Source organism: Papio anubis, chromosome 9 (genome assembly GCF_008728515.1).
Source record: "Papio anubis isolate 15944 chromosome 9, Panubis1.0, whole genome shotgun sequence".
Lineage (NCBI taxonomy): Eukaryota > Metazoa > Chordata > Mammalia > Primates > Cercopithecidae > Papio > Papio anubis.
In genome coordinates, this window is record NC_044984.1 from 85,570,793 (window position 1) to 85,590,380 (window position 19,588).

General features: G+C 34.7%; 1 protein-coding gene across 3 annotated transcripts in view; it reads right to left on the minus strand.

Annotated features, from left to right (window-relative positions):
* Positions 1-202: 202 nt before the first annotated feature.
* Positions 203-19,588, minus strand: part of DCN (decorin) — a 37,703-nt gene continuing 18,317 nt past the window's right edge. For all 3 annotated transcript variants that reach the window (XM_021922751.1, XM_017946101.2, XM_021922752.1), the window contains 6 exons: positions 19,113-19,225; positions 13,167-13,380; positions 11,943-12,056; positions 7,727-7,820; positions 6,295-6,433; positions 203-927 (listed from right to left, as the gene is read on the minus strand). In XM_021922751.1, coding sequence (XP_021778443.1) covers positions 733-927; positions 6,295-6,433; positions 7,727-7,820; positions 11,943-12,056; positions 13,167-13,380; positions 19,113-19,225 — 869 coding nt within the window. In that variant the 3' untranslated portion in view covers positions 203-732. The remainder of the gene's footprint in view (positions 928-6,294; positions 6,434-7,726; positions 7,821-11,942; positions 12,057-13,166; positions 13,381-19,112; positions 19,226-19,588) is intronic.

Below are 19,588 nucleotides of genomic sequence, written 5' to 3' on the forward strand. Positions count from 1 at the left end.
CAGGAAATGTATGCTTTGTGCTTTATAAGCTTACATTGAACATAGATGACGTAAGTGACCATACTCAAATGTAAGACAGAGAGAGGTAGAAAAAATAGCTGAGAACTTGAAAAGATATACTGTTATTGTCAACAAAGCAATGTCTTCTCTCTTCATAAAATTGTGTTTAGGGAATATTAACAATTAAGCTTGTATACAATAGTAATTTTGAATGTATTTTTAAATTTATTTTTTCAAAATAATGACATTACCAAAAATTTTACATAGCCTGTATTGAATTCACACATTCAAATGAGGCTTACCAGTAATAATGGGGATTAATACAGAGCTAGTGTTTGGCATTTGACTTTATCTCAAAGGAGCTAACTGCTCAATGAATTACAGAAGACTCATACTCTTTTTATTTTTTTCTGGAAATTCAAAAAGAAAAGCTTTACTAAATATTGACATATATATTTACTCCAAATTTTACATTTAGTGAAATAAGAATATCTCTAATAGCTCAGTTAACATCAACAGAAAGCTTCAAAAGATGATCTGAAAATGGCAGGCAAAATTTCTTTTTATTGTAGGCAATTACTTAAACTGGAAATTTGGCTTTATGCATAATAAGTCATGTGGGTAAAACATCCACATTGCAGTTAGGTTTCCAGTATCTAGCTTTTATTTATTTTTTAGCAATGACATTAACAAGATTTTGCCAGGTTATAAAAATGAGGGCTTTCTTGAGAATTACTTATAGTTTCCGAGTTGAATGGCAGAGCGCACGTAGACACATCTGAAGGTGGATGGCTGTATCTCCCAGTACTGGACCGGGTTGCTGAAAAGACTCACACCCGAATAAGAAGCCTTTTTGGTATTGTGTCCAGGTGGGCAGAAGTCACTTGATCCAACTACAGAGATATTGTTGTTATGAAGGTAGACAACCTACAACATGAAACGACAGAAGATAATTATCATTCTCTAAATATGTTGAGGCCCTTCAGGTAAATATTTTATTCTTTTTATTATTTTTTAATCCTTCACTTTTTTTTTGAGATGGAGTCTTGCTTTGTCACCCAGGCTGGAGTGTAGTGGCGTGACCTCAGTGCCTTGCAGCCTCTGCCTCCCAGGTTGAAGCTATTCTCCTGCCTCAGTCTCCTGAGTGGCTGGGACTACAGGCACACACCACCATGACTGGCTAATTTTTGTTTTTAGTAGAGATGGGTTTTTACCATGTTGGCCAGGCTGGTCTCGAACTTCTGACTTCAAGTGATCCAGTCACCTCAGCCTCCCAAAGTGCTTGGATTACAGGCGTGAGCCACTGCAACTGGCCCCACTTTGAATAACTGACTACTTCTCAGATTAAACTTTTGATTTCTCCCTTCCTTTTGAAAATGTGTTTTTCCCTTCTTTGGTCTTGTCTTCCTCATCTTAGTAAATTGCATGCCAATCATTTCAGATGCTCAGGCTGTATACACTGTCATTATCCTTGAGCTCCAGTTCCCTTATGCTCTCTACATAATCAACAACAAATCTTGCTAGCTCAGCCTTCAAAATGTACACTTAATCTAGTTCTTCTCTCCATGTCTACTCCTACAGCCTTGTCCAAGTCACCATTGTTTCTTTCCAAATGATTGAAGTTGCCCTGATTATTCTTCCTGCTTCCCCTTTTGCCTTCCGAAATTTTATCCTTTTTTTTTAAGCTCTAAGAGCAATTGCTTTAAAAAGTAAACCAAATTATATGTTCTTTGCCTCAGAACTCCAGTGGTTTCCCATCTCATGCAGAATAATAAAATCTAAAGTTCTCAAAGGGGTCTACAAATCCTACATGGTCTGACATCCTTCTACTCTGACCTCCTCTTCTCTTACTGTACAAGTCAATCTAATGCACAAAGTATGATCTCTTCTTAAGTTGTCAACACCATTAACTCAACCTGGCATAATTTCTAAGGTGTCTGCAAGGCTTCCTGCCTCATGTAATTCACTTTTTCTTACCAGACAGACCTTCCCTGACCACCCCATTCTGTCATTCTCTGCGGCAGAATTACATTTCTGCATTTTTCTTCATAGCATTATCAATATATAGCACATTATGCTGATTTGCTATTGTTTGTTTCTCTCCTCTAGAGTAAAAGCTCCATGAGACAGGAATGGTTCTGCTCATTTATGGCTGTATCTCCAGTACTAGAACAGAGCAGGTGTTCAATAAATATGTGTTGAAGGAATAAATATTATTTCATATATCAGGTCTACATGACTATATTGGGTCTACATGAAATATTATGTTTTCAGGGCAAAAAAATATATAAACCTTTTAACAAAATTATATAGAACAAGAAAGTGCTGTGTAGTGAAAAAGAAAAAGAGAGCGTAAAGTACAGGAATTGAAATAAAGAATCAGGAATTCCAAGAAATTCTGAAATATTTAAATATCACAGCATTTAGAATAAATAGACCTAGGAAGTTTTAACAAACATGTATTCTACATAATACATTTTACTTGATGAATACAGTGCAATAAAATCAATCAGAGATTTTTTTCTGAATTATGTTTTACAATCATGTTTAAGATAATGGTAATTTGTCCATAGATTTTCTTAGGGTCACTAAATACCAGACATATACAAAGAATGTTAGAAATGAGTTTACACTTCACTTTGTGGATATAAGTTCTGTAGGTCAAGAAGCAACTTCTCTGAAATCATACAAGCGAGGTTAAAATATAACACTAAGACAACAAGGTCTTAATTGAGCTATGAAACCTATGAAGTACTCCCTTAAAAAAATAACTTGAAAGTCTAGGCGTGGTGGCTTATGTCTGTAATCTCAGCACTTTGGGAGGTTGAGGCGGGTGGATCACAAGGTCAGGAGTTCAAGACCTGCCTGACCAACATGGTGAAACCCCGTTTCTACTAAAAATACAAAAATTAGCCGGGCATGGCGGCGCATGCCTATAATCTCAGCTACTCGGGAGGCTGATGCAGGAGAATTGCTTGAACCTGAGAGGCGGAGGTTGCAGTGAGCTGAGATCGTGCCATTGCATGCAGTCCAGCCTAGGTGACAGAGCGAGACTCTGTCTCAAAAAAAAAAAAAAAAAATCTGAAATATTTGCTCTACCCACTAGGACATTCACATTCATGTACTGGTGAAAATGGCTTTGTTTCTGTAAGGGCTTAAAAGTAGATGTCATATAAAAACAGGAAAACAAGGAGTATTAAAGTGAAAGCAACACTTATATGCATGGTTTGTGATTCTCATCTTTTGGAAGTTTCTTGTTGTCATTTACCATCCTCTATATTCCAGTAGTGATTAACAACTAAAGGAAGGGGTGTTTGGTGAGCATTTATGGTTAATCTTGAAAGTGAGAGAAGAAAATATCAAGACATAAGTATTAGTCTGTGTAGGGCAAAATAGAAGTAGATTCCAAACTCATTCTATGGGGTCAATATTTTCTAAGACCAAAGCCACACAAAATTCATCATAAGAAAAAAAATGTAATCAAATCTCTCATGAATATGGACAAAAAATCTCTAACAAAATGTTAGGAAGCTACATTTCACAACATATAAAATGATTTTATCCTATGCGACCAAAAATGATTTATCTCAGGGTTGTAAAATTGGTTTAACATATGAAAATCAAAGTAATATCAATGTAATACACTATATCAAAAATATAAAGGCCAAAACTCGCATGATTATCTCAATAGACGCAGGAAAAACATGTAAGAAAAAAAAAAAAAAAACATTCATAATAAATGTTTTCAGTAAACTAGAAATAGAAGGGAACTTCCTCAACTTGATAAAGAGCATCTACAGAAGACCTGTGGCTAACATCGTAACTAATGGTAAAACGAATGCCCCCTCCTCCTAAACTAACAAATAGGGCAAAGATGTTTAATTTCATCACCTTTATGCAACATTGCGCTGGAGATTCCAGCCAATGCAATGGGTGGGTTGTAGGGGAGGGGGGACCTAAAAGAATCCAAATAAAATAACTAAAGCTGTGTATTTGCAAATAATATATCCTAAATATAGAATATCCAAAGGAACTCACAAAAATTACTGCAACTAAAAACAAATTTGGGATAGTACCAGGATAGCTCAATATATAAACATCAATTGTATTTTTATACATTAGCAGCAAACAAATAAAAACATTAACAATGCAAAACAGGCTGGGCGTGGTGGCTTATGCCTGTAATCCCAGCACTTTGGGAGGCCGAGACGGGCAGATCACGAGGTCAGGAAATCAAGACCATCCTGGCTAACACGGTGAAACCCCATTTCTACTAAAATACAAAAAAAAAAAATTAGCCGGGTGTGTTGGCAGGCGCCTGTAGTCCCAGCTACTCGGGAGGCTGAGGCAGGAGAATGGCGTGAACCCGGGAGGCGAAGCTTGCAGTGAGCGGAGATCGCGCCACTGCACTCCAGCCTGGGCGACAGAGCGAGACTCCATCTCAAAACAAAAAACAAACAAACAAACAAAAAGCAATTCAAAACAGCATCAAAAAGAATGAAAAAAATGAATGTAGTAAAAGAATTGCAAGACATGTATGCTAAAGATGACAAAAATTGTTGAGAAAAAGAAAAGAAGATGTAAACAACCCTTGTTTGTGACTTGGAAGACTCAATTATTATTAAGATAGTAATTCTTTCCAATGATCTGTAGATTCAAAACAATACCTTTCAAAGCTTTACAAGAATATTTTTCCAGAAATGAAAAAGTTGATCATAAAATTGATACGGAATGCAAAGGAACCAAAATAGCCAAAATAACTGAAAAAAAAAGAAAAAAGTTGGAGAACCTACATTTTCTAATTTCAAAACTTAATCAAAAGCTACAGTAATTGAAAGGTATAATACTGTCATGTGACTAGACATATAGATAAATGTAATAGAACTGAAAGTCCAGAAATAAACCCTTACATTTATGATCAAGTGATTTTCAACAGATAAGACAATTCATTGGAGAAAGAATATTATTTCCAGCAAATGACATTGAGACAATTGCTATCCACATACAGAAAATGAATTAGACTCATATCATATACTAGGATTATCTCAAAATTAGATTATAAAACCAAAGTTTTATAAAATTATAAAATTTATAGATGTTAAAGAATTCTCAGAATCTACACAAAACTGTGGTCTATGAAACAAACAAAAATGATAAAATAGATTAATGATTCCCTGTGGCTGGAGATGACATATTATCTCACACTAGTCAGTATGGTGATTATTAAAAAGGAAACAGTAGATGCTGATGAGGCTGTGGAGAAATAGGAATGCTTTTACATTGTTAGTGAGAGTGTAAATTAGTTCAACCATTGTGAAAGACAGTGTAGCAATACCTCAAGGATCTAGAACAAGAAATACCATTTGACCCAGCAATCCCGTTACTGAGTATATACCCAAAGGAATATACATCATTCTACTATAAAGACATATGCACACATATATTTATTGCAGCACTATTTACAATAGCAAAAACATGGAACCAATGCAAATGTCCATCAATGATAGACTGGATAAAGAAAATGTGGTACATATACACCATGGAATACTATGCAGTCATAAAAAGGAATGAGATCATGTCCTTTGCAGGGACATGAATGAAACTAAAAGCCATTATCCTCAGCAAACTAACACAGGAACAGAAAACTAAATATTGCATGTTCTCACTCATCAGTGGAAGTTGAACATTGAGAACACACGGACACAGAGGGTAACAAAACACACAATAGGGTGTAGGGGGTGATGGGGAGAACTTAGAGGACAGGTCAATAGGGGCAGCAAACCACCATGGCACATATATACCTGTATAACAAACTTGCACATTCTGTAAATGTATCTCTTTTTTTTAGAGGAAATAAAGAAAAATGATGAGGCCATGCCAAAAAGAGGCAGGAACTAGACCATAGAAGCTCTTCTCAGTCAATTCTTGAATAATTTGAAAACTAAAATTAATAATGATGGTGAAAAAAAAAATTTTGATTTTACTTGTGGCTTCAAACTCCCCCTACTCACTATGGCACCACCACCACCACCACCCCTACTGAAAAAAATCAGCATTACAAAAGACTCTAAGTTTCATGTCCATATTTTTAAATCAAAAACTTTATTGAAATCTAGCTAATGTAAGTTGTGCTTCTTGATTTAATTTTTTTATGGTATTTTGTCATAGAAATTCTAACTAAGACACTCTGAAAAAGAAATTCTAAGAAGAGCTTCCTGCCTCCTATCATCCTATAAGTGGGGTAGGAGTCTTGCTCTCTGGATATTCCTCACATAAGCAGTGGCTTTGCATTACCTGGATGTACTTATGCTCTGCCAGCCCACCAGGTACTCTGGTAAGCTTGTTGTTGTCCAAGTGAAGCTCCCTCAGATGAGGCGTGTTGGCCAGAGAGCCATTGTCGACAACAGAGATGCTGTTGAAACTCAATCCCAACCTGCAACAGAAAGCAGAAATGAAAGCAAACACCACACATGGATGCCTTTCTTACATGCATTGTGTAATTAATCAAGTCTATAGGAAAGGACATTTTTTGTTTCTGTACTTAACTGTTCCTAGTTCTTGGAGTGCTTTCTCCAACCTCTCTGAGCCTGGACAAAGCCCATGTATTGTTAAAGTCTCGGCTCGAAGTCACTCTCTTTGAGATTCATCTGACAGAACGTGATTGGACATAGTCTCCTATTCCTTACAATATCCTAAGTTATTAATATTATTAGAACATAATATTCCTAATAATTTATTTTTAAAAACCATTCACTTATTCAAATATTTATTTGTAAATATTTAATAAACAAATGTTCTTGAAAACTTATTATGTGCATGATATTATGTTAGGCACTGTGAGGGACAGAGGTCTCATGGACCAAAAACCACTTTTCCCATCAAAGAATATTTTACCTAGTAAAGGAGTTGATTATACACACACACACACACGCATATATATAAATATATATATTCAAAGATATATTTTATATTTATTTATCCACCATGAAATGTATATATAAAAACAGGAGTGAGTAAATCTGGCATGATACTGTGCCTCTGTAGGGACAGTCAGCAATATATACACATAAAAAATAACATAGTGTTCCTTGAAGACAAATGAAAACGTTTTCCAGATTGAAGTTATGTTTGAAACCAGGACAAGTACTAGTATCACTTATTTTTTTAAAAAATCATTAAGAAGGGCCAGCAAAAACAACAACAACAAAAGCTTTTCTTTTGTTGATCTACATTAAATGTCCAGAGATATTTTATTTTAAACTTTTCAGAGAAGAGAGGGTTAGAGAATCTCATAACTATTAAAATAGTAATTTGTGTGATGCTCAATATTTCTCTGTCTTGGTAGATTTCATTTTAATGTATTTTCAAATTCTGGAAACTGTGTTATAATTTACTTAACCTTCTGTTTGATGCAACGAAGTTAGAACATATTAAATGCAGCATACTGATTTAATCACACACTTTGTGTATAAAACATAACTAATCTATAAACAGTGTAGTATTAATAAAATGTGAAGCTGATTTTGGTGGTTTTAGTAAGTGTACTATTTCATGGGCTTCTTCTCAAGAAATCATTAGATATGCTGAAATTTGAGATTATTAGAAACCACAGCAGCAGCGAAAATATAGTACAGTCAAAAATCAGTCATCATGTTTGTAATTCTTATCATATAAGCACTAATATACCTAGCCATTGTTCTGATAGAATGTAATGAAAGATTATTACTTAGCCAAATTATTCAGTCCTTTCAGGCTAGCTGCATCAACTCTGCTGATTTTGTTGCCATCAAGATGTAATTCAGTAAGGGAAGGAGGAAGACCTGGAATGTGAAGTTGAAGATGTTAAATTAGCAGATAAACATTGTAAGTATGGAATATGGACAGACTTAAAGAAGACATATGCCATCAATTTTCTAAAAGATACACGGTTTCAAAGAATCAGTTTTACTTATCTTTTTTTTCCATCCCTTTTATAATAATGTGTGCTTTTGGAAGTAGTGGAAGCCCTTACTATTTTTCTCTTAGGTTGGCTTTAACAAAAACCTGGATTATTTTTATCACATAGTCGATTTTTGTTCTTGGAATAGAAGAACTGAAGTCAATGCTGAGTCTCATTATTCTCTTCCACCTTTGTTAATGGGCTAAAATTGACATTGATAAAAGATAGTAACTGTAAAGTGGGAAGGTCACTATTCGAACCATAATGAAGAGATTACGTATAAACCAAACCCATATACAAACTTAATTATCTATTTCATTAATGAGCATCATTAAAAATTAACACTGATATGCTGTGCTGGTCTTAGCCTTAAATGACTTTTCCATAAAAACATCAACTACCTCTGCAAAATGGCTGTGTAGAAACAGCTAACGTTTACTCATGCCTATTAAATCCAGAATGTTTATACAGGAGGAGTGGAGAGGTCTATAATCAAGTGATCTACCATATGTGGAACACTTGGGGGAATAATTTCAGATCCAAAGTACCCACTAAACCTCTAGATAGTACTTGCATGGCTGTAATTTCCAAAGATTGAGTATTTTAAATATAAAAGTTTAAATATTTTATTTTCATTTCCTCCTAGCATCTCAGGATATATTATATTTTATACAGCTTTTAAAATAGCATATTGTTCCACTTAATAGCAATAGATACAGAGAAAATAGCAAATTGATTACGTGTAGAAAGAGCATCTGATTGGCAGAAAGTCTTGGCTATTTGTCTATAAAGACGCAGAATTGAAAAACTGTAGGTTTCATTTTCTCTAAAATTTTTATCACATCACACTGAATTCTGTTAACATTGTCCATTTAATAGAATAGTTTAGTCCATATTTGACTTGAAAATGTTTCTTAGTTTCCTATGGTAGCATATTTTGTGTGGTAGCTGCTAGGAAAAGGAACATCTATTTATTGTATGTCTGTTACTCACCGAACATTGACCTTGGCACTTTCCCTACCTCAAATCCTTTAAGCCTCTCAAAATATAAACTATTGGTCACTCATCCCCTTTCACAGATAAAGAAATAAGACTCAAAGTTACAAATTTTGTAGATTATCTTTCTATTAGGTAGGGAATGTAATATGCTTATAGATGGCAAAAAAGAAGTTAAAATAGCATGTTCTTAACTGGAGGAAATGAAATAACAAGTACATTTTTCTTATAAATAAATATTAGGAAATCACAATCACTCTGGGAATGAGGGATTGCAACCACTTGATTCTCCTGAGAATAAACAAATATGCTTTTAAATACCCCCATAGTAGAGCAAGTGTGTATATAAAAGAGCAAGTTTAATACACACCCTTTCTTCTCTATCGCCATGAAGATATGTGTATTTTTTAATGCATTGCCTCTAGGACACCAATTGCTATAACATCCATCACCCTTACTTAGTTTCAAAGTGGCTCCCTTTTTGGGATGTCAGTTTCTCAAATGTAAAGTTATAGTTAGGAAGAAGTTTGACTATGGGAGAAAACTTTGCCAAGGTTTGAGATAGACAAATTTATAAAGTGCATCATTAGCTTCTGCCACTGTGGCATTGAGTTAAAGAACCCATACTCTAGTTCTTTTATTTATTTATTCATTTATTTTAAATTTTCTTTTTTCTTTTCCTTTTTTAAGATAAAATATATTGAGGTTTATATTGGGCCAAGTACTTGCGTGTACATTACAAGCCTTACTTCTACATAGTAATCCTCACAATAATCCTAGTAGATAGGTGTTATTAATAGCTCCATGTAACAGATAACAAACCTGAGGTTATAGAAATGCAGAAGAATTATCCTAAAGTCACAGTACAACTAAATGACTGAGTTAGGTCTCTCACCCAGGTTGGTCTAAGAGTATGATTTTTATAGTCTCTACACTACTTTCTACTGCCTTTCCATTTCCATGAGTGATGGGAGAAAATATCACCAGGAGGTTGCTGATATTCAGGCATAAGTATCCCAGCCTAAGTAAGGTGGAATCATGTATTAGATAGGCGTTAACGATGAATAGAATGGAGGACTTAATATGCTAACACAGAGAAATAGTTAAACACACGAGTTCTGACATCAGCACCACACAATTCCATCTCTGCCACTTCCTAACTCTAAGAACTTAATTATAATTGTCTTTACCTGTTTAAGCTTCATTTTCCACTTTTATGAAACAGGAATGATAACACTACTATATAGGGATGTTGTAAGAATCATATAAAAGACTCCATGACAAGCATTTGGCATGATACACGGAACTAAATACATGCTTAATAAATTGTAGTTACTTAACTTTTCTATTAAGTGGTGGTAAATAAAAGCAAGCTATAAATGATGAGGAAAGAATACCTGGGATAGATAGAAGACACAGCAAAGTAAAGGAAAAGAGATCATGAAATGATAAAAGGTATGAGTGAAGGATATTTTGGAGCATGCATTAAGAGGGACAGCAAAGTCTGAGGCTGTGCTAAATGTAAGTCATCTGGCTGCATGAAATAAATTTCAGCAAGAATTTTAGCAAGATCTATCTATCTAATCTCTCTCTCTCTCTCTAAATCCCCAATTTATATCTATCTGAGATATAAATATTTCATTCCTGCACTGGGGATAGCAAAAGATCACTTGTTACATGCAACAAATTGGAGATTCAACATGAAAGTGCTTTATAAATTATAAATCAGTCTTTATCATCTACGTATCTACCTATCCCAGTAGTTGCTACTAAAGAAGTCAAAAGCATGCTCTGTATTCAAAAGACTAGGGATAGGGCAAGGGGTGGTAAGAAAGCATCCTATGGAATATGTACTTTCAGGAGTCAAAATTTCTATAAAAGAACAATAAAGCACAACTGATGTTTTCTGTGGCCAAATGCCTACATTTTTGTAGGCACTCAAGAACAAGGCATCTAAGTTGAGAAAGGGACAGACTGAGGGTAAAACTAGAGAATATAGAGGGCTTTTGTGAGACTGAAAAACCAAGAGTAGGGATGATGTGCAAGTTAGAGGAATTTTTTTATTGGTGGTTTGATGCCTTTTCTAATTCACAAAGACTGGTTTTTGTGTCTCTCCTGGGAATCCCTTGGAACAATGAAATTACCCTTGTGGCTATGTGGTCATTGCTGTGTATTTGTCTGGCTTGGTTTTAGATAGTAAGCTCCTAAAGGCATGTAGCATATCCTATTCCCTGCCCTGTCTTAAGTGTGTGGTACATCGTCTACACATACTGATTGTTCAGAACATTTTTAATTCATAATAGAGAGTTATATTAATTCCCTACTTATCTATATCCCAAATATTTCTCTAATTATTTATTTAACTTTAAAACAACTTGATGAAGTGGAAAGCAGTATTATTTCCACTTGACAGATAAAGAGATAGAGGACAAATGAATAACTTTTTCAAAGTCTTTGAACAATTTGATGATAATTTAGGCTCCAGCAAACTGACTCCAAAATCTACACTCTTCACAACACACAACTACCACTATCATTCAGATATTAATAACTGGAAAAAAATTCCCTAAGGTATTGCAGACCCAAGGTGAAAACTGGATTAATTTCAGAGGTACTCCCATATATCTTTTTTTTTTTTTTTTTACAAACACCAAGGCATGTTAATTTTTTAAATAAGTATACTTTTTCTTTGTGATTTCACAATATTGTAAAATCACTGTGCATTAAGTTGTGTCTTAGAGTAGACATTAACAGGAGTCTACCCATCTCTACAGTGAGCCTGGATGGCCCAGTAGCCCCAGACTGAATCACTGGATGTAACACTAGCAGTAATAGAGAACTTGCTGGAAATGTAAACACTGGATGAAACACTAACAGTAATAGAGAATTTGTTGGAAATAAGGTTGGTCTCTTAAGTGACAATTCAAGTTTCCACAAGATTTTTTTTTTTTAAATTAAAGTCTTTGAATTTAAATTTTTCAAAATGTTTTGGAGAATCTTCTATCACCTTGAGGAATGCTGGTGATATTGGTATCAGCAATGCGGATGTAGGAGAGCTTCTTCATTCCCTGGAAAGCCCCATTTTCAATTCCTGAGCTCTTCAGCGGATTGGTGCCCAGTTCTACAAATGTAATAAGAGGAAGGTTTTTAGAGGAAATTCTAGGATATCACTAGTCACTGTAGGTCACTGTAGTATCTGTTTCAGCAAGCAATCTATAAAGAAATAGGGATTAATATCAACTTGACTAAAAAACAAAAGTGAAATTAAAGGGCATGCTCCTCAGGAGAATAGCAAAATGGGATAAAAATTTCCCTTATTAAAACAAACAAAAGCCAAACCAACAATGGCTTATGAAAAAGACTATCAGCGAAAGCAATAACAATAAAATTATTTAAGATGAATACACAAGTTTGCCCAGAAATCAACTAAAGCAAGTTTACAATTCCCATCTTATGTTATTACTTTCCCAAGGTATTTTAAAATTTTGTTAAAGAATTTCAATCTAGCATTTTATAAGTCAATAATAAAATTACAATTTTTACTATATGTTTAGTGAAACATTATAACTTTTGTTTTGTTTTGTTTCGTTTTGTTTTGAGACGTAGTTTTCTCTGTCACCCAGGCTGGAGTACAGTGGCGCGATCTCAGCTCACTGCAAGCTCCGCCTCCCGGGTTCACGCAATTCTGCCTCTGCCTCCCTAGTAGCTGGAACTACAGGCCCCAGCAACCACTAATTTTTTGTATTTGTAGTAGAGACGGGTTTTCACCGTGTTAGCCAGGATGGTCTCGATCTCCTGACCTCGTGATCCGCCTGCTCCAGCTTCCCAAAGTGCTGGGACTACAGGCGTGAGCCACCACACCCAGCCATAACATATTTTTAAAGCAAAAGATTTATGAGTGTTTAGAATACAACAGGTCCCCAAAATGAAAAGGTATCTAAAAATATCTCTAGTTAAGCATTTAAACTCATTTTTGCATATTGTGCTTGTGGTAGGGTAACTTCAGCCCTAGAGTTTTCTCCGTATTCTCAGATACTCAAGGACAGATATAAAAGCATCACTGTAAGGTCCAGATTCAAAATCCCAATTTCTCTTGTCCCTGCTCTTAAAAATCACATAGGCTCCAGGCGTGTAGGTCATAGCTGATTTACCTTACTGCACCTAAAACCCAGTTGAAATCTCTTAAAGTAAAACGTGAGTTTTGGTCTTAAAGTTATAAAAATGTCTGTACCTATGACAATCATCTGGTTCAGTCCATTGAAAGTAGTTTTTCGCACTTTGGTGATCTCATTCTCATGGGCACGCAGCTCCTGAAGAGTTTTGGGCATTTTTTCTGGCAATTCCTTCAGCTGATTCTTGGACAGATAAAGTCGTTCCAACTTCACCAAAGGTGTAAATGCTCCAGGGCTAATTTTGCTAATTTTATTGTTGACAAGAATCAATGCCTGTAGATAGTGAAGAAAAACATCTTAGATCCAAAACCTTCCACATACATGTAAAATGAGTGCATGTTTGTTCATTCCATTCATTAGGGATAGCAGAGAAATCTAAAAAATTGCAAGAAATCGGAGAAAAAATTAAGTAAGTATTAGTTCTTTACTTAAGAAGTGTATAGGCCAGATGTGGTGGCTCATGCCTGTAATCCCAGCACTTTGGGAGGCCAAGGTGGGCGGATCACTTGAGGCCAGGAGTTCGAGACAAGCCTGGCCAGCATGGCGAAACCCCATCTGTACCAAAAATACAAAAATTAGCTGGGCGTGGTGGTGTGTGCCTGTAGTCTCAGCTACTTGGGAGGCTGAGACAGGAGGATCGCTTGAGCCCGGGAGGCAGAGGTTGCAATGAGCCAAGATCGCACCACTGCCCTCCAGCCTTGGTGACAGGGAGAGACTATCTCAAAAAAAAAAAAAAAAAAAAGTATAATATCAGGACCTGAAAATCAGGAATGAAGAGGAGGGAAATGTAATAAGATGTATAATATGTCCATAAACATACATGTACCCTACACACACAGACACGTACGTATGTATATGTACATGTATATATGTATGTAATTTTTAAATAATAAATACTCCTAACAATTGAAATGACCCAAGATACCTGAAAATAATCAATGCCACAGACATCCATCCCGCAGTCAGGTTTTAAATCTAAAAGTCCATCTTCATTGATTGTGATCACGGATTCCGCAACAAAAGGATGATACCAATTTATGCTATCATCAGCAATGCAAGGAACTAAACTTCTTCTGCAGCCTTGCAATATTTGATATTATCTTTCTTAAGAGTATGACCAAAATAATATCATGCTGTAGTTCATTGCTTTTCTATTTCCTTGTCATTTAAAAAGGTTAAGCTATTTTTTTAATTTTCCTACCATTTATTGTATTTTTTGGAGAGAGGAGATTGCTTGATCAGAAATACTTCTCGTTTATTAAATTTTAATATATTTTAATATTTGATTTAGAGAATAAAGATATGGTCAATATGACACAGAGAGCCTTAACATATTTTTCTCCTGATTTTTTTTTTTTTGCCTTTTTTATGTGTAAAGATTTTATATGACAAATAAGTTAATATTTTGGGTAATCATTTATTTTTATTTCTGAGTTCTCCTTATATAAGAAATTACCTCTAATTTATTGTTACTATGCTTATAACAATTGTTAGGCCTATTTTTGGACTATTTTATTCTTTTTCAATTATCTGTATGTCTAAGAAAACCACTTATGATTCAAGCCACTTTGTTAACTAATTATGAGGAACTTAAAATAACTTATTAAGGTCGAAATTTACATTTTCAATTGTAGCATATGTTTTACATATATCAGAATGTGGAGGGGCAGAAGGGGACCTGTAACAGGAAAGCGAGTATTTTTAGTCTCAGAAATGCAAGAATGTTTTCTAAAGGTAATAGCTGATTAATTAATGTATGTATATCCTCATATAGTCCACATTACTCAATGAATTAAACATTCTTATTAAGTAATATAATCTTTTAACTAATCCTGAAAGATACACTGGTTGATTGATACAAAATCCTAACACGTTGCAATTAATAACCAAAAGTTCAAAAACCTGTGGGAGTTAAGGTCATAAAACAGTTGACATTAATAAACACAAATCAGGGAAAAGCCAGTGCAAGCTGAGTGGAGTGAGGTGACATATATCATTACAAGACATTCAAAATTGTGGATGCCTAATGAAAATCGCAAAGGAGATATTCAATTCTTATCCATGGAGGAAAATTTTGAAAGTGTGATGTAATTAAATGTATTAAACATGATCTGAAAAATCTGTATTATGTTAAATGTTTTTAAAACCTGACTTTTAATATCATTTTTTTTTCTCCAAAGTCATTTATGTAGGGATTACACTGTACCAAATATTGTTCTAAGGCCTTTTTTGGTGACTGTTATATTTATAGGCGATTATTAGTGCACATACTCAAGCCAGAATTCTGAGTTTAGAATCTCAAGCTCTGAGTCTTACTTGGCCTGTGACTATGAGCAAGTAACTTAACCTTTCTGTGCCCGTTTAAAGGACATATCAAGTGTGACTACCTCATAAGAATAGTTATAAGAATTAAATAAGTTAATGTATATAAGATACTAAGAACAGTGCCTAGTATATATAGTAACTGCTAAATAAGTGTTTGCTTTTGCTCAGTCTTTGACAATTTTTGTTGATTTTTAATTAAGAAAAGTTCCTTACTCAACTTATTAAGCTTCAATTCGAAGAAAATATAGTAAATGTTGGCGTTACCACACTTAATTTTCCATCATTTTATAGAACAATTATGTAGCTTTTCCTACTATATATAGGTATAAAATTACTCTTATGCAACATGTACCACTCATAATGAAGCACATACAGGGAACATGATTCTGTTAAATTCTTTCTGTTTTAATCCTTGCTAAATTTTCATTTCTCTCCTTCCTTAAGTGTGGCTTTGCTAGCTGAAATTATGATGTTTATTTGCAAAATAACAAGGACAGAAAGGATCATGAATGAAAGAGTAAGAGAAAAATAGCTGTTTAACATCCTCTGAATGGTTGAAGGCTCTAATGAACTCTCTTTATTCATCTGATGTATACTTTGAAGTAGAAAGAAAGAGATTGTCAAGATGATGGCTGCTTAAAAACAGAAGGAGACTTGGGAAAAGAAAGAACACATTATTACAAATGCCAGATTTAATAAGAATGTCACGGACACTGGATGTCACTTATTTAAGGATATAAAGGGGTTTTTTTAAATATTCAGATTATACTTAAATGTACAGGAAGTTGAGATGAGAGTAAGAATGTTTCATCCTTTAAAAAAGTAGCTAAATGGCAAACTTACGCAAATAAAAGTTTTAAAAATATTTTAGTAATCTAAATTTAGTAATATTCATTTTTTATGGTCTCCTTTTTAAACTTATGTCAACAGTAGCTTAAACAGTCATTGACAAACTTTGCTGGTTTCACCATCAGCTCATTCCCAGTGAAACCTTAAGGTGAAGGCAGGGAATTAGTGAATAAGTTTCTAATCGGCGGAGAGACCCAAAGGTCGCAACCTCCAGTTTATCCTTTTCCTCCATTGTTTCAGCTGTTTCTTTCACTCTAGCCAACTTGTATTTTTATTTATCTGCTTATTTTCTTCTGCCTTTGCTTTCTTCTTGTACAGAAAGTCCTTTTCTCTTTGCCTTTCAAACTTCTGCTGATCATCTAACATTCCTTCCTCGCATATTCTCTCAAAACTGTGTCTGGTAATTGGATAAATAATGATGCCTAATTTTTCCTTTTACTTTATGTCTTTAACACTCACTACTTATATCATATTGTGCTTATATTGTTGGACACATCAATAAATTGATCATGGCACTGTTTTATCTATCAATTTTTTTTTTTTTTTTTTTTTTTTTTCTGAGATGAAGTCTCACTCTGTCGTCCAGGCTGGAGTGCAGTGGCGCGATCTCAACTCACTGCAACCTCCGCCTCCCGGATTCAAGTGATTCTCCTGCCTAGGACTCCCGAGTAGCTTGGAATACAAGAGCGCGCCACCATGCCCAGCTAATTTTTTATTTTTAGTGGAGACGGGGTTTCACCAAGTTGGCCAGGATGGTCTTGATCTCTTGACCTTGTGATCCGCCCACCTTGGCCTCCCAAAGTGCTGGGATTACAGGTGTGAGCCACTGTGCCCAGCCTTTCTGCATTTTTTAAATGATTCCTTGTAGAGTCTTAAAATTTTAGAAACAAAAAATTTTCTTCCTTTAAAAAAATCTGGTATATTTTTTTCTAATGGCTAAATGTTAACTGCTTTTCCCATCTTGGTTGTTGGAAAGTTTGTACTAAATGGTATCTTCATTATACTAACTGTAATAATTATGAAAAGTTTATTCTATTTTATATTATGTTATTTCCCTTGTATCTATATTTTTTATGCTTATGTATATCAGATGATTTATATTTATACTTTACTAAGTAGTGCCTATTCTCATGATATATCCTCCTCAATTATCTTCTGTAATGACTAAAATAAATAAGTAGATATGAAATTACAGTTTGGTATGTCTATGTTCCCAACATTAAGAATGTATTCCTATGACATTCATTATATGAAGCTGTGAACTCTAATCTTCACAGGCAGGTAAAAAATCATTAGGTAAGTCTCTCTATTTTCTGAAAATTCTGATTCTTTAAATTCTATTTTTAATGTTGAATAAAAATCTGCTTCTCTAAAATTTCTGCTCACTAGGACGATTCTGTCATCTTGCAGTTGAAGCAAGTAAATACAATCATTTTTGTTCAACATGGCCCTTCAAATGTGCCATTAGTGACCCTCCACACTCAGTTTAGACATCCACCTCTTCATCCACTGTGCCTGTGAGACCTAATTTCTAGATTCTTTATCTCCATGGTCGTCCTTCTCTAGATGTTCTTTAATGCATTTCTTAAAATGCCAAGAACCAGACTCAGTACTTTAGAGTGGTCTACCAGAATGGAAGTAGACACGGTGAGATTTCTAGAGTATCTATTTTGGACATTGAGGTCTGGTTTAGTTATATTTCATGTGCCCTCATGTTTTGAGGGAAGACCATGTCACATTCATCCCACAGATAGAGAGCTCGGTGAGAAAATGCATTTTATAGTGATTCTGGTGTTCAATGTGAATAAACGATGCATTTACTCTTACAGAAGGTTGTCTTAGCAAGGCTTATCTCTATTTTATTGGGTTGGTCATTTCCCTTGTGTAGTATATCCTCTCCCAACTACCACTATATTCATTCTTTGCACTTTTTGGCCCTTCCTCATGTCCTGGGAAGCTGACCTCTGGGGAATGCATTAATCAAATGCCTTTGTCTTTTCGTCCCAAGTGGATTCAACTATAGGGGACACAGGCAGGAAATTAAGAAGTGAAACTATAGCTCCCCACCTCTCCCATGGCTCTGAGACCCTCAAATTCTTCTAGATCTTTGTGGGACTGGGTGCCTCACAGTGCCTTGTTGGGTTCCCACGCCCCTTTGCAAATAGAGGTTTCAATAACATCTCCTCCATGAAACCCCTTTGTGAGTGGCTTCTCTCTTCTAATGAAATCCTGACTGATAGACTGAATATTATGATAGGGTAGAGAGGTAAGAGAAAACTAAAATAAACATACAGATAAAGACACAGCATGCATAATCCTAACTATAAAGCAAGAAACATACATATGAAGACAGAATTATATTTTACTAAATAAAATATGAATAATTATCTTTTTTTCACTTGATTCCAATCTTTGAGATTTTAGAACATCATTCATACCTCTCTTAGAAAATGCATGGAAACAGACAAAAGAAACAAAGAAATAAAATAATACTAGGATCAATCCATTTTGTGTTTTGTTCCACTATTAAAATACAATTTAATTTGAAAGACAATTTTTATTCCCGAAAACGTGAGAGAGAATTAAGATCTAAAGTATTTTTATGAATAAAATACCTAAGATATATGGGGTATATGTATAAAAGGCTGGGTAAATTGTTAGTGGTTAATGAATATGATGCTTTGCTTCCCTACCACTGTTAAAAATGTGAGGTTAATAAACACTAATGTGCTTCTTTGTTGGTGCATAGTACTCTTGGCCTTATCTAGGTGGTGCTTTGAAAAATACCTTGAGTCCAATCTTATTGTGATTTAAAAATAAATAGTTCTTACGTGAAGGTTCTTCAGGTTCTTAAAGTCTCCGTCTTTGATTTCAGTTATTTTGTTGTTTTGCAGGTCTAGCAGAGTTGTGTCAGGGGGAAGATCCTTTGGCACTTTGTCCAGACCTGGCATAAGAGTAATAGGAGTGTGTGGTGAGTTGAAGGGACACACGGCTACAGAATCACACAGTATATATTTACCAAAAAATTAATGTTGTGATGATCATATTAACAACAACAATTCTTCTTCTAAGAATTGCATTTATTGTAGGGTAAAATTTTTGCTTTATCTTTTGCAACCAAGTCAAATGACTTTTTGTATTTAATAATAAACTCAACATGATATTTTCCTCACAGAATTACTCCTCTGCATTAGGGGAACATTTGTGTTTCATTAGGGTGTGGCTCGAATCTATATATTTTACCTCTTTCTTGCTGTACTGAAAAGTAGTTATTTTGATAAGTAGTCAGCATAAGTGATTTGTAAAT